The 14,549-nt window shown below is 32.5% G+C and overlaps 4 protein-coding genes across 4 annotated transcripts; 1 reads left to right on the top strand and 3 right to left on the bottom strand.

The window, feature by feature from the left end:
* Positions 1-76: 76 nt before the first annotated feature.
* HSC82 (Hsp90 family chaperone HSC82) lies at positions 77-2,176 on the bottom strand (the record flags this gene model as incomplete). The annotated part of the gene is made up of 1 exon (XM_041550226.1): positions 77-2,176. One exon carries the CDS (start codon positions 2,174-2,176, stop codon positions 77-79), a length of 2,100 nt encoding a protein of 699 aa, XP_041406160.1.
* Positions 2,177-2,725: 549 nt separating this feature from the next.
* Positions 2,726-5,758, bottom strand: RTP1 (Rtp1p; the record flags this gene model as incomplete). Its single annotated transcript, XM_041550225.1, has 1 exon — positions 2,726-5,758. The coding sequence occupies one exon, from the start codon at positions 5,756-5,758 to the stop codon at positions 2,726-2,728; it is 3,033 nt and encodes a 1,010-aa protein (XP_041406159.1).
* A 171-nt stretch (positions 5,759-5,929) lies between these two features.
* On the bottom strand, positions 5,930-6,499 carry ADD37 (Add37p; the record flags this gene model as incomplete). Its single annotated transcript, XM_041550224.1, has 1 exon — positions 5,930-6,499. One exon carries the CDS (start codon positions 6,497-6,499, stop codon positions 5,930-5,932), a length of 570 nt encoding a protein of 189 aa, XP_041406158.1.
* A 5,514-nt stretch (positions 6,500-12,013) lies between these two features.
* On the top strand, positions 12,014-13,474 carry RGM1 (Rgm1p; the record flags this gene model as incomplete). Its single annotated transcript, XM_041550223.1, has 1 exon — positions 12,014-13,474. One exon carries the CDS (start codon positions 12,014-12,016, stop codon positions 13,472-13,474), a length of 1,461 nt encoding a protein of 486 aa, XP_041406157.1.
* Positions 13,475-14,549: the final 1,075 nt, after the last annotated feature.

Genomic DNA, 14,549 nt, shown 5'->3' with positions numbered 1-14,549 from the left:
ACGTTACATGACTTTGTTTATAAATGAAGACATAGCTATGAAAATAGTAATTGGAAAAATGTGATTTTTAATTTCTTTAATCAACCTCTTCCATTTCGGTGTCAGCTGGTACTTCTTCAACGTTAGCTTCGACAGCTGGGGCAGCTTCTTCAGTCTTTTCTTCTTCTTCATCAATGTTTAGACCTAGGGAGATCAATCTGTTAATTCTAGAAGCGAAAGAAGTTGGTTCGTCCAAAGTGAAACCAGAAGTCAATAGAGCGGTTTCGTATAACAAATTAGTCAAGTCCTTAACGGTCTTGTCTTGAGCACCACCATCATCAACTCTCTTCTTCAATTCCTTAATAATTGGGGAAGCTGGAGAAATTTCGAAAGTCTTCTTCGAGGACATGTATGAGGACATGGAAGAGTCTCTTAGGGCTTGAGCCTTCATAATTCTTTCCATGTTAGCGGACCAACCGAATTGACCAGTTCTGATAGCAGCTGGAGCATCAACAAGCATGTAAGAAACAACAACCTTTTCGACTTGTTCACCTAGAATTTCCTTTAGGGCCTTAGTCAATGGTTCGTATTCCTTGATTTCAGTTTCTCTTGCAGCCTTTTCTTCATCGGTTTCTTCTAGTTCAAAGTCCTTGGTGATATCGACTAAAGTCTTACCATCGAATTCCTTCATTTGAGTAAAAGCGTATTCATCAATTGGGTCAACTAGGTATAGAACTTCAAAGTTCTTAGCCTTTAGAGCATCCAAAAATGGAGATTTTTCAACAGCCTTTAGAGATTCACCTGTGATGTAGTAAACGTTCTTTTGATGTTCTGGCATTCTAGTGACGTAGTCAGTTAGAGAGGTCATTTCATCACCAGATTTGGTAGAGTTGTATCTTAGTAACTTGGCTAAAGCTTGTCTGTTTTGAGTATCTTCGTGAATACCAAGCTTAATGTTCTTGGCGAATGCAGAGTAGAACTTCTCGAATTCTTCGGCATCTTCAGCAATTTCATTGAAGGCTTCAATCAATTTCTTGACGATGTTCTTTCTGATGACCTTCATGATCTTGTTTTGTTGTAGCATTTCTCTGGATAAGTTCAATGGCAGATCTTCAGAGTCAACAACACCTCTAACAAAGGACATCCATTCTGGGATCAAATCTTCAGCTTCATCGGTGATGAAAACACGACGGACGTACAACTTGATGTTGTGCTTCTTCTTCTTGTTTTCGAATAGATCCATTGGAGCTCTCTTTGGAACGAATAAAATAGCTCTGAATTCTAATTGACCTTCAACAGAGAAATGCTTAACATAAAGTGGATCTTCCCAGTCGTTAGAGATAGACTTGTAGAAAGCATTGTATTCATCCTTTGTGATATCAGTTGGGTTTCTAGTCCATAGAGGTTTAGTCTTGTTTAATTCTTCTAGTTCCTTAACTTCTTCCTTAACGGTCTTCTTTTCTTTCTTTTCTTCACCTTCTTCATCGACTTCTTCCAACTTTGGCTTCTTGTCGTCTTCGTCCTTCTTTTCTTCTTCAGTTTCTGGGACTTCCTTTTCAACTTCCTTAGTGACTAACAATTGAATTGGGTAAGAGACGAACTCAGAGTGTCTCTTAACAACTTCCTTGATTTTCTTTTCTTCAAGGTATTCTAGTTGATCATCCTTTAGGAATAATCTTAGAACGGTACCTCTACCAATCTTTTCGTTACTTTCATCTTGAGTAACAGTGAAAGAACCACCAGCATTAGATTCCCAAATGTATTGTTCGTCATCGTTGTTCTTAGAGATAACTTGAACCTTGTCAGCGACCAAGAAAAGGGAGTAGAAACCAACACCGAATTGACCGATCATAGAGACATCGGCACCAGCAGATAAAGCTTCCATAAAGGCCTTAGTACCGGACTTAGCAATAGTACCCAAATTGTTAATCAAGTCAGATTTGGTCATACCAATACCGGAATCTCTAAGTTCTAGAACTTTTTCTTCTGGCTTTGGAGTTAATCTGATGAATAATTCTGGTTCAGATTCCAACTCCTTTGGATTGGATAGGGCTTGGTATCTAATCTTATCTAAGGCATCGGAAGCGTTAGAGATCAATTCTCTTAAGAAAATTTCTTTGTTAGAATAGACTGTGTTGATGATCAAACTCATCAATTGAGTGATCTCAGCTTGAAATTCAAAAGTTTCAGAGGACATTGTTTTGCTAATAACTGATTTGACTTGATTTACTAATAAATGTTAGAAGAATATTAACAAATAAATAACTTAAAAACAGAACAAAAAATTATGTAAGAGGTACAAATGGTTATATTAATCTTTCAACGTCCATCCAACCCCCTCCATATATATATATGTTAGGTTGTTCAATTGCCACCGACGTCCCCTCCCTGCTAAATCCCCTCCTCCTTCACTCGACATTCAAAACCTATTTTGTCGTCGGATATGGTAATTCTATGAGAGAAACGGTGAGTGAAGAATTTGTTCTATAACGTTCTAGAAAAAATGGAAAAATTGAGAGAGAGAGACCCAAAATTTTCAGTGGGCGGCAGAGCGGTGAACTTAACAAATTGAGCAGGAGAGAAAAAAGAAAAACATTCTGTCACTTTTCGTTCCTAGTGATTTCCTGATTTTTAGTTTCATATTTATTCTTTCTTTTTCTAGAAGGATTTTGAGACACATAGCCATATATGTGACGGTTCATTCGTTAATAACATCAGGTAAGGACACTAATGGGGGTTTTCCCTATTATTCAGATAACGTCAATTTCTCCAACGTAGTTTCTGGCATGACCTCGTTAATTGTCTTGATCACTTGAACTATTTGTTCACATACAAGGTAATCGTTTTCTTTATCCTTAATATATTCTAACAACGTTAACAATCGTTCAATATTATATTTCTCTGGTAACAAAGAAGGTTCAAAATCGTAAAATAAATCATATATTAAACGTATAGCGCTTCTTCTCATAATGAATGTGTCATTTTGTTTATCATTAGCAGCTTCATCTGTTTCTAATTGTAAAATACCAAATACACAATCTAACATCTCACTAATCCTTGTAGACACACCCTTTGCATTGACTTGAAGACAGACACCCAGAATAGACATGGCTGACATACGGATCTTATTGTCAACTTTTGAGTGACCTTGAATTCTTTCTAAACAAACATCGATGATCATATTAGCATACTTGCCTTGGAATAATTGGTTCTCTCTTTGAATAAAATTTATAAACACTTCACCAACTTTCAAAATATCATCTATTTTGTTCCTACGTCTAAGATCTTGATAAAATTCAATTAATACTCCCAAGGTCATCTCAGGTTGACATTCACATAATGATGACAAACCTTTAATTACATTTAGATAAATAAATGGATCAGGATTTCTTAAATATTGAAGATGCAATTTGAAGACTCTATCAGTAGCAATGATGGTAGAACCGTCTTCAACAAATTTACGCAATTCCATCAAACCATGTACTTTGATTGGAACTAAGGGATCTGCAATATTTCGAAGTGCTTTATCTAACCTTTCATTATCATCCATTTCATTCTGTGAACTTTCAGTATGTTCGTCTTGCTTTGTGACGGAAGTCCTTAAAGCAGTGGCTAAAGATGAAGAAATTAGTTCTTGAGGTATTGTCCTATTCTTTTTAATCTTTTCATTTATTTGCAATAATAATGATTTGTTCTTTTGGAGAACAGAGGGCGGCGTTTGGTCTATAATTGTTTTCAATAACTCAAATATGATATCTAGTGTATTCATATGCCCATTCATTTCATTATTATCATCCTGTTCACTGACCTCTTCATCATCGCTATCATCGTCAGAATTATCGTCATCATCATCATCATCATCATCTTTTTGCATCCCTTCAATATTGTTCAGATGTAGATCTAATAAATCATTAATCACTTCAAGTATGTCCGAAACATTCCTAATTAACCCAGACTTGAAATTCTCGTTCATCTTCTCAAGTAACTTTATATCAGTTAATATTAAAATATTTTTTGTCTGAACGTCTTCTGGAAGGTTTACCAAAGAATCCTTCTGTCCATTGTCTAGGTTGAAAGTTTGTTGAACCCATCTTTTCAGGACACTCAAAAAATTATCTTTAATACATTCTTCATTGTCTAATAATTTCAAAAGCTCTATAAATAAATCAATAGATATATCCATATCTTGAAACAGTTTCGACATCTTATTCATATTTTCTCCAGACATTGAATTATAACTGATATTAAGATCATTCAGATTTAGATTATTGGTATTCTTCACATTGATATATGCCAGCTGTGTTTCTAAATTTATTCGGTATTCCCATTCTTCATGATCCGAATTAAGCAGATGTATGCAAAGATAATCTAAAGCATCATATTCATCCAAAATAAAAAGAAATGATTTCATAAGTGAAAGAATAACCTCATAATAAGGTCCAAAGTTATCTTTTTTCAAATTATTAGCAATCAATGGATCAACCTTTTGGTTTTTTTTCAAGAATAATGCATACATCCATAGCGCCAAAAAAAATCCATCTTTATCTAGACCGCAAACCAAATCTTTAACAACATCCACTGATGAATTCTTTGATAGTGATATTAATACATTAATCATATCATTTAATTCCTTTGAGGTGTGATTATTTATTGGGCTATTGAATAAAATCTGGTATATTCTTTTAAACAAGAAATCTCTCACAATTCGCCTATTCCTTAAAAAAAAATCTTTAATAACATTGTTAACACACATAAGAACAATCGGTCTATTAACATATGTCAATGAATCGTATATTTGGTCGAATAGGTTTTGCAAATATATTTTATTTGGAATACTTTTAGGGGGTCTTGACAATAAAATTTGATTTACTCGACTCAACTTTTCTGCATCAATATCTTCATTTTCTCTCACACCAAGGATAAAATCAATCAAACTCAAGAGACCATCTTCTTTCCTTCTAATAACTAGCGTAGAGAGCAAATCGATAACTTTTACTTTTGCTTCTTTATTAATGAGAGTCTCTGTCAAGAGCGTATACATCGAAAACAGAGTATAAGTTTCTTGGATTGTTTCCAGAGAGTCGAGCTTTTCCTCATAACTTACTGTACCTATAAATAAAAGGACCAAGATTCCCAGAAATATGTTTGTATATGCCGAACCTTTCAGAATGATAGAGCGCAAATAATCCGCTTCAGTTTCGTTATCATTCTTACTATGGATTAGTATTCCATACATATAATCTGTTACGGATTTTAAAGTAGGAATATTCATCCTATGATCTTTTGGAATTTCATATCTTTTGTCATCTTCTTTAAATTGAGTCAATCTTTTGGAATCCATCGGTATCCTCATATCAAGTGGGATGTTTGCATCAATCCCATGTATCACTATGAGGTTTATTAACGCATCAACATACCTCATATCATGCAATGATATGGGCAATAAATCAGATTCATCCGTTGTTACCTTTTTCTGATTATCTAGAACTAATACATGCAATTTGTTGAAGTATTTAAGTAGTTTCGAAACGAATAAGCCATTACTTTCAAACCCTAAAAACTGATACACAGATCGACTATTGTCTTCTTCTTTTTGTAGTTGAGCTAGTGGTTTAAATAATTCATCGTTCAGTTGTTCAAAAAATATATCTAGTTGGGTATCCTTAACAAACTCGGGCCCTTTGTTTAAAATATCCTTTACAGATCGTTTCCCTTCCATTGAGTATGATTTTCGATAGTGCTTGATATTAACTTTTGGCATTTTCGACATTGCAAACATAGTAAATGTGTGTTAAAAATGAATTTCCAGTTTTTTTTGTTTATATATTAGTTAAGCGGATCTACAACATCGCGAGATTGACATATTTTTCCCACATTACCATAAACACAAGAACAGAAGGTGTCGAGATCATATAACTTCTTGTACGTTTATATTATATATGATATGTACCTATACAATATTATCAACTATTTTAATAAATGCCGGGCACCATGTCCCTATAGAGGTGTCTGATACCATCCATTGAGTCAACAACCTCTTTGCAGCAGTACTATCATTCTCAATACTTCCAAAAATTTGGGACAAAGTGTTTACAGTTGATACATTATCTAAACTTTTCTTAATATTGTTGTTTACTTTATTTTTGTAAAATATAAATTCTTTCTCCGACAGTTTCGATTCTTTGGCAAGTAATTCCGTTATTCTAGATTCAAGTTCATCTTTCGTCAATACGTTAATTTTATTACTATCATTATTTTTATTTGGATCAAGCTGGCTGGAAAGCTTTCTTTTTGTAATTAACGGTGGTGGTGAAACAGCCGATTTAGTGTTGCCAGAAATATCTCTTACTTTGGTGGTAATAATATTATCTGCACTCGAAAGTGTGGTGGTACTACTAGATAAGTTGACTGATGAAGAACTCTTCTTGTTCGATACTTGGAATAAAAACGTAGGACAATCGTTATAACCTGGAACTTCTGATTCAGCACAGTTTTGAAAACTTTTGGAATTTTTTGACATCCTTTAAACGATATTTTGGTAGCGATTGATTAGCAAGTTTAAACTTGGTATCTTAATGGTTCAGGTAAGAGCAATCTTGAACAGACTTTAAATCAAAAAATTAATCTCTTTCCTTTAGGTTTTTAGTTTTTAGTTCTTCTCTACCTATTAAACTTTCACTTGTAAACAAATTAAAGAAAGACTAAAGTAACAGGTTTAAGTGTTCTACCTTGGTTAGTGATTACGTGTTCTATATTGACAGTATACTATACATTTTCTGCCTCTCCTTTGTTTGTCTTTCTGATCTTAGCGTTCAATATTTTTTCTTATATTGTTCTTCAACGTATCGAAAAAAAGCCCGAAGAGGGAGCCACACGCGCAATTAAATGAAGGAATGCTGAGAAGACAAGTGAAAATAATCCAGAATGTACCTATTGCTGCTAGCTTTAAGGGTCTGGTTTTGAGAGGATGAGATAAAGTGAGAGAAGAACAATAGATATTTTATAAATATTCAACTTAGAAAATAACTTTTCAGTATGTCACACTGAAGTTTGGCTAAGGAAGTTGTAAGATATGAAGGAAACGCTAACCCTTTTTTAAACGAACGATACCCATTGTGGATCATATCTCTTCTAATCTCACAATTAATGGATGCCGAGTAAAAAGATCGAAACCCTTTTATCGACCACATCGTAGTATATAAGAATCTCTTAGTTAAAAGGTTTTTAATGTTCAATGCCCAATAAGATCTACTCAAAATATAAGCTTACCGGTTATATCCCTCCTCAAGAAAGGAAAAAAAAGAAACACAATTATTGTAAATCATAACCTCTACGAAGAATCGAATATAATTAGATAAAAGTGTAAAACCCTACTTTCGAAAATCAGATTTACCCCTCTTATCTTCTGTTTCAACTAAAGATCCAGGTTCAATCGAATACAAAGTCGTTAATTCCTCAAACAATTAATATGTTTATCAAAAATTGATCGAAAGTAGGGAAGGCTGGAAGTTTCAGAGGTTGTTATTATCATGCTATTATTTCCAGAACATCTCAATTAATTGAGAATATAATTGGAGCATAATCGATTGCAAATGATCCCCTCTTTACTAACCCAAGAAAAATGTGTTGAAGATCTCTTTTTTTGAATAAACACATACACATTCAATTGTATTAAAAAATGGATCTTCCTGGTAGAGTAGCAACATTGTAATATTTTATGTATACAATCATTATATGGTATTTACTAATATATGAATTATTGACTTTCCCGTAGTTCGAATTAGTCGAGTTTGTAAGTACGATAACTTAAGCTAAGTAAACGATAGGTTCGAATAATAATTCACAGGGCCAAATAATGAGTTTCCAGGACGGATTTCCTAAACCAGGCAACGAGAAAGAAAGATAGTGGGGGAAACCAAAAATCTTTTTATTAAAATGATCTGCAAAGATTATCAAAGCATCTCTTCTTTAAACTTCTCCTCTCTCTCCCATTTATCCGATGTCTCCACGGAAGAGAAAAGAAAACATAGGTGCTGTTGCGATTAGTAATATTAAGCGGAAAAGTCTAGGTACTCAGATCCGTGGTTGTGACCATAAAATATTTTTTCTTTACAAATAATTTTAATATACCACGGAAGTTAGAAATGCAAGTCAGTACCTTAATAAGATCTTTTTCGTACTACAGTTAATAATACTGATAATAATACTATATCGCAAACATTTTATGAACGGATCCTTTTTCTCCTGATCGTTACTGAGAGGTAATATGAGATAAAGGTACTTCTCCGTTCTATCGCATTTTCTTCTTTGTATACTCTTTTAAATGGCTTCGAAGAATATGTTCTAAAACTACTGTACAACTTACTATAAACTTTTGAATTTGTAATACTCTTTATTAAGTTTTTTTTACGAAGAAACTCACGTGAGATCTCTCGAAATATTAACTACGAATAAGTTATTGTAAAGACTAACAACGCGCAATTTTGTTTTTCGTTTGTGCATTGTTTTAAGTACACTCCAAAGGCAAATCTGTAGCGGCGATCTACCTGAATATCACGGTGACATCACCTTTACCGCATTGTAGCTCTGTATGAGTATAGCCAACCGTTTTATCTCTACATTAGTTTCTTTGTAATATTCGTTCGTTGGTCAATCTTTTTTCTCACTAGGAGCCACGTTCTCTTGCAAAGATTCCATATATATTCATAATATAGAGATTAAGATATTACTTATAGGTATGGCAAACATACTATTTTAACAATTGAAACAAATGTTAGAATGGAGTATGTACATGTTCCTGTACATGGTGTGACCTGAGTAATATGCACAATTTATGAGTTGAAAACTTTGATATTCAAACTGCTAGGTCCTTCAAAGAAACACAAGATTATCAAAATAAATAACTAACAAAATAAAAAAGGGCGTAGTGACAACAAAAAGAAAAGCTTATAGCCAGCGGTGGCATATATATGAACTTTTGACCGAAATACTACAATTAATTGTAACTCTATCAATATTTCAAACGTTTACCAACTACACACAGAAAACAAAGAAATAAATTGAGTTACGGCAAAATGTTTTTATAATTACGAATAAAAAACATGGAGATATACTCCCAGTATACATTCAAAGTACTGTAAATCAAAACAATAAATAGTTTCATTGAGAGATTCTCTTTATTACAAGAATTTAACCCTCATAATTAAGAAAAAAAGAGCAGAAAGTAAAAATAATTATGTAATCCCTTTCCACTAAGTTCCAAATGTTTGGATTTAACATATGTTCGCAATTCAATAATTCTGGTCTTATAAGTAACTATTATTTTATCATAATAATTTACGGTACAGTTTCTTCTTATTTTCAATACTTAAACATTCCCCTCACTTAGATTGTACGTTAAAAAAAAACGTTGAGTAATATTCCAATGTATCGCTGCAGGAACAATTCAATATTGAAAGGTCCAAAATTTTTTAAAATTTAAATCGGAATGTTCAAAATAAGAACAATAGAAGAAGAATGATGACGAGTGTAAAATTTTGGAATAAGGGGAGGAAATTTATTAGAGACTATTATATTAATAGAGTAAATTTCCGCGGAAATTAAAAAAAAACACATACACACATACCCACACGCGCCGGCACCACAAAATTTCCATAGTACGTTTTGTGTGGCCCCTCTTTGGTTGTGATTAGTCGTGAGATAACTAGCTGCACCCCCTTCTCAGGAAAGAGGAACAGTAACCCAATTCTTCGTACATTCTTGAACATCTAAGATATACACAGTTATCCCACACAAAGCATTCTCTTTGATAGTTTTTTATCTTTTAATGAATTGTTAGACAATTGCTAGCGATATTTCTCTGTATCCATTCTTAAAAGTATGTACAACAGGTGTCTCATAATATTTCATAGATACTGATAGTGAACTAACAAAAACACACGATTACAAAATTATGCGCGCATATATATATATGTATATGGTTTTTAATTGTTCGTAGAACCGATGTATTGCTTACTTCACAGACCCCTACGTCGAACTGACACACAACAGTAATATTGACAAATTATTATAAAAAAATAATAGTTTTAGTTCTCAATTTAAGCTTTTTGTCTTGGAAATTTATTTATGCTGCGGTCGTCGTTTTTATATTTACATCCATTCTCCTTTTTTTATGGTTTGTCGTTCTGTTTCCGTGCATTGACTACATGTGATTCAGTGGAATAACCAGAACTCTATCTCTGTTATGATGGTCATAAAACTACAGAGTTTACAATATTCTTCATCAATTTTCCAATGATGTGCAGCATACTATTAAAAAAAAAGTCATTGTTACTTTGTTGTCTGTCAAAAGATAAGGATAATAGTAAATAATCGTAGCACAAGTCGGTATTAGTATAAATGTTTTTAATGCCGATTTTATATCAATATATATACTTAAAAATATCTTAAGATAGAAGAAGGTAATAAACTGGGTTAAATTTCAAAGATATTTTCTTTATTTCTTTATTATTTTTCTTTAGAGAATGATGAATGTTCCCTGGTTTGTTAATTAGGAACAGACCAGGTGGAGGAGAAGGAATTATCTCATTCAATTCTTCAACCGATCAAGTTATTTTCTTTTGTTTTCATCGTCACCATTGAGGAATATTTACAGTATAAATTGTTTTAAAGAAGCTTAAAAAACTCTTTGTTAAAGGTATGTACACAATTAAGCTTTGTTGATTGAACACTCTTTATGCCCAATTTTCTCTGCCCAACTTTCTTTTTTCAAGTTTATTTCATTGTCCTTGTCAACGATCGTAGATAATCTTTTTAGCTATTTCCTCGTACAAGTTGTTGTTTCTGAGAAAAAATAAACAACACAATACTGATGCAGAGTCACCCATCTCCGTTATTTACAGGGCATTTGTCAGATACTTTCTGTAGTTAACGGTCAAAAGAGGGGTATAATGTCTCCCAATCTACCGTGCTCCATCACTACCATTATCATTTCTATTATCTTTCTTATCTTCTTTTTCTTCTGTGTCCCTGCCAATATATATTAGTAACGCACAAGAAATCCATTAACATATATCGATCCAATTGAAAGTCCTTAATCTACACAATAGAATATATGGAGTTTATTTTCTTCACAGTAGTAAAATTAATATATCTTCGGTATGGCCATTTCTTTGTAAAACTCAAATGAACAATATATCTGTAATAAACATTTTACATTTAAAGTTTATTGAACTCTTTCGCCGTACATCTATTATTCCTTTTAAAAATTTCCTTCAAATTCAAAATAACTGGTAATGAATATGTAATAATAACGGAATATAATTATTGAAAGACAGAATTAATTTCCGTGATGTTTTATCGCTTGGCTACTTCCGATGGCCCTGTTCCCGATGGTCCCTGCCCTGTTTTCTCATTTGATATTTTCATTTATTTGAGCACTCTTATTTCTTTTTCTTTTTCTTTTTTTCCTCTCATTAACACAGAATATAATATAATTTAATTAGTGTTTAATTAGTATTTACTGTTTTCTTTAAATGAGGCTCTACTTTGTATTCTTTTTTATTCGTATATTCTTTTTTTTTAAATCCATTGAATCCGGTGATCAATTTCAAAGTATTTATATAATCATAAATTTCTAGAATTACAAGTATCTTGATATCAAAAATTCTCTTTTAATTTAAAAGAACCACAATTCCGTCACTTTAACAATAATATTTGCAAAAAACCCACTTATTGATTATATTATATATACAGATATCTATACACATAAAGTTTTTAATTAACCATTTCATTAACTGATCTTGATCCAATTATTGAACAAACACACACGCACAAACACAAAAAAAGATATATATATATATTCCAGTTAATTATTTCCCACCTATATCCCAATACCAAAACTCCCATTTTCTATTCATATTCTTAAAATAAATTTACCATTCCACATTATAATATCATTCTTTCTGACCCTGTTCCCCCCTCCTACTGAACTTTCATTACAAATATCTATTATTATATTATTTAAAATTAAATTATGGGGAGTTTTAAAAGAAGTCCTACCTTATCGACGGATCATCCATCGTTAACAAATAATGCTAGTAATAAAAAAATGTTTAAATGTGAAGGTTATAAAGATTGCAATATGGCTTTCACAAGAGCAGAACATTTAGCTAGACATATTAGAAAACATACAGGTGAAAAACCTTTTCAATGCTATATTTGTTTAAAATATTTTAGTAGAGTTGATAATTTAAAACAGCATAGAGATTCTGTTCATGCAAAATTAAATTATCCACCATCATATTTTAATGAAATACAAATCCCTCCATCATCAATACAACAACAACCTAATAACAATAGCAACAATAATATACATTTTGAAAAGAGAATAATTGGTTTACCAAATAATGGTAACTATACGATAGATGAACCACCAATTCAACAACAACAACAACAACAACAACGACATCGTCCTGATATACGAATGATTGGACATCCACAATATATGTATAGTAGTAACACAACAACAACAAATGCCACTACTACTAATAATAATACATATAACCAAGCTGGTTATATTTCTTATCTTCAACAAGCTAGATCCAACACACAATCACAACAACAACCTTTGCATTATACATCATCCACATCACCATCAACATTTAATCATATTCGTGGACAAGAACCTATATATTCTACATCATCACAACCATTAACCTCATCTGCACAAGCTTATAATATTAATATTCAAAATCCTAGAAATCATCCAGCAATAATTACAACTCAACAACAACAAGAACAAAATATAATGATACCGTCGATGCATCACCAACCACAGCATAATTCTATTGAGAATGTACCATTAAGTCCTATGAGTAAACCATGGAATACAACTAATATTATGGCATTTCCTGTTACTCAACAAATGCATTTGGAATCTCAACGGTCGGTACCACAACAAATGCAACCACAGCAAATGATGCAACAACCTATGACTAATATTGGTATACCTTCTGTTCATCAATATTATGATACAAGTCATACAGGTACATTGTTACCAAGTCATTATTCTCCTACTAGGACCACAATGATTGAACCTGTGATTCCTTTAACTCAAAATCAAAATGAGAATCAAAATTCCATGAATACAGGGTCAAAAAATTCCAAGAGAGTTGGTCGTAAACGTAAACTAACTAGTAGTAAAGGATCACCGTCTGCTATGAGCAATAATAATAGTACAAACCCTGATTCGCAAGATGTCAATACTCATGATAAGTTACAATCAAAGAAAAGTTCAGTCGATAACAGTGGCAGTAACAACGGCAATAATAATGATAAAGAATCAATCGGTCCTCCTGTTACCACTAATGATAAGAATACTACTACTATTACTACCACTTCACAGATTAAAACTGAACCAGATAGTAATGAAGAGTTCCAGACTGGTAATAAGACTGTTAAAGATCGTCTAAGTGTTAATTACATCATATTGTAAAAGTAATAATCGTTAAGATTCCAATAGCCTAACTTTTTTCTTACTACCATTCATTATATATTTATATAACCTAAATAACATGTCGTCACTATGTAATATAATAATAATTTAACCATACACGCACAATTAATGATTAATAATCTTCTCAATAGAAGTACATCCTTCCCTAACTATATTATTACATCACAATTGCTCTATACATACATCATACTATTATAACTAAAATTAAAACTAAAACTAAAACCAGAACTAAAATAAATGAACAACATACGTATATGTGACAATTCGGTATAGATAAAATGAAAGACCAGCACTAAATGTATGTGGGCTGGTCTTCCTTCCACCTTTCTCCGAGATCTCAATTATTTCTATCGATTTTCACATTAATCAACGATGAGGACGACAAGAAGAACGAGAGAGGGGACGGTTAGAAAAACTCCGCCCGTTCGTACAACAGCATACATTGTTGCTGCTGCGGCCCGTTTTGTCACGTGTGTACATCACTGTTCACGACACAAAATATATGTAAATACTGAAACCCACACACCCCACCGAATAAGCAGAAATAAAATCTTTCTCGGAGTATGTAGAAACACCGAAGAAAAGACGGAAGGAAGAGGGGTATACTAATTCCCATACTATACGATCCCTTCTAATTCTGTGCGGCGACTTCATTAGAAGAATGTGAAAGTAATAGGAGAAAGAATAACAAGAATTTGTATTTATTTCCCTCAACCACACTATATATTCTCCAACAAGAAACTACATCGTATCCAATAAGTATATATATATATATATATATATATATATATATATAATAGTTACTGGTGTAACTATTTTGTACTTCTTTCAGTAGTATGAGCAGGGAAATAGAAACCAGAGTTGTTGAACGTTAAAGCAATGTATAGATATTGTTGAATTCATAGTTAAAAAGTAATTCTTATATACTGTGAAGTATTCATATTCATATATATTCAAATTTCTAATCTTGTCTTCTATACTCCACATAATAAATATCTCCGAAAAATTCTTTTCTTTATCTCTCTTTCATGTTGTCAACGGAACAAGCGGCATA

The sequence above is a fragment of the Maudiozyma barnettii genome (assembly GCF_903064755.1).
Source record: "Maudiozyma barnettii strain CLIB 1767 genome assembly, contig: KABA2_04, whole genome shotgun sequence".
Lineage (NCBI taxonomy): Eukaryota > Fungi > Ascomycota > Saccharomycetes > Saccharomycetales > Saccharomycetaceae > Maudiozyma > Maudiozyma barnettii.
This window is presented reverse-complemented; position numbering and strand designations above follow the sequence as displayed.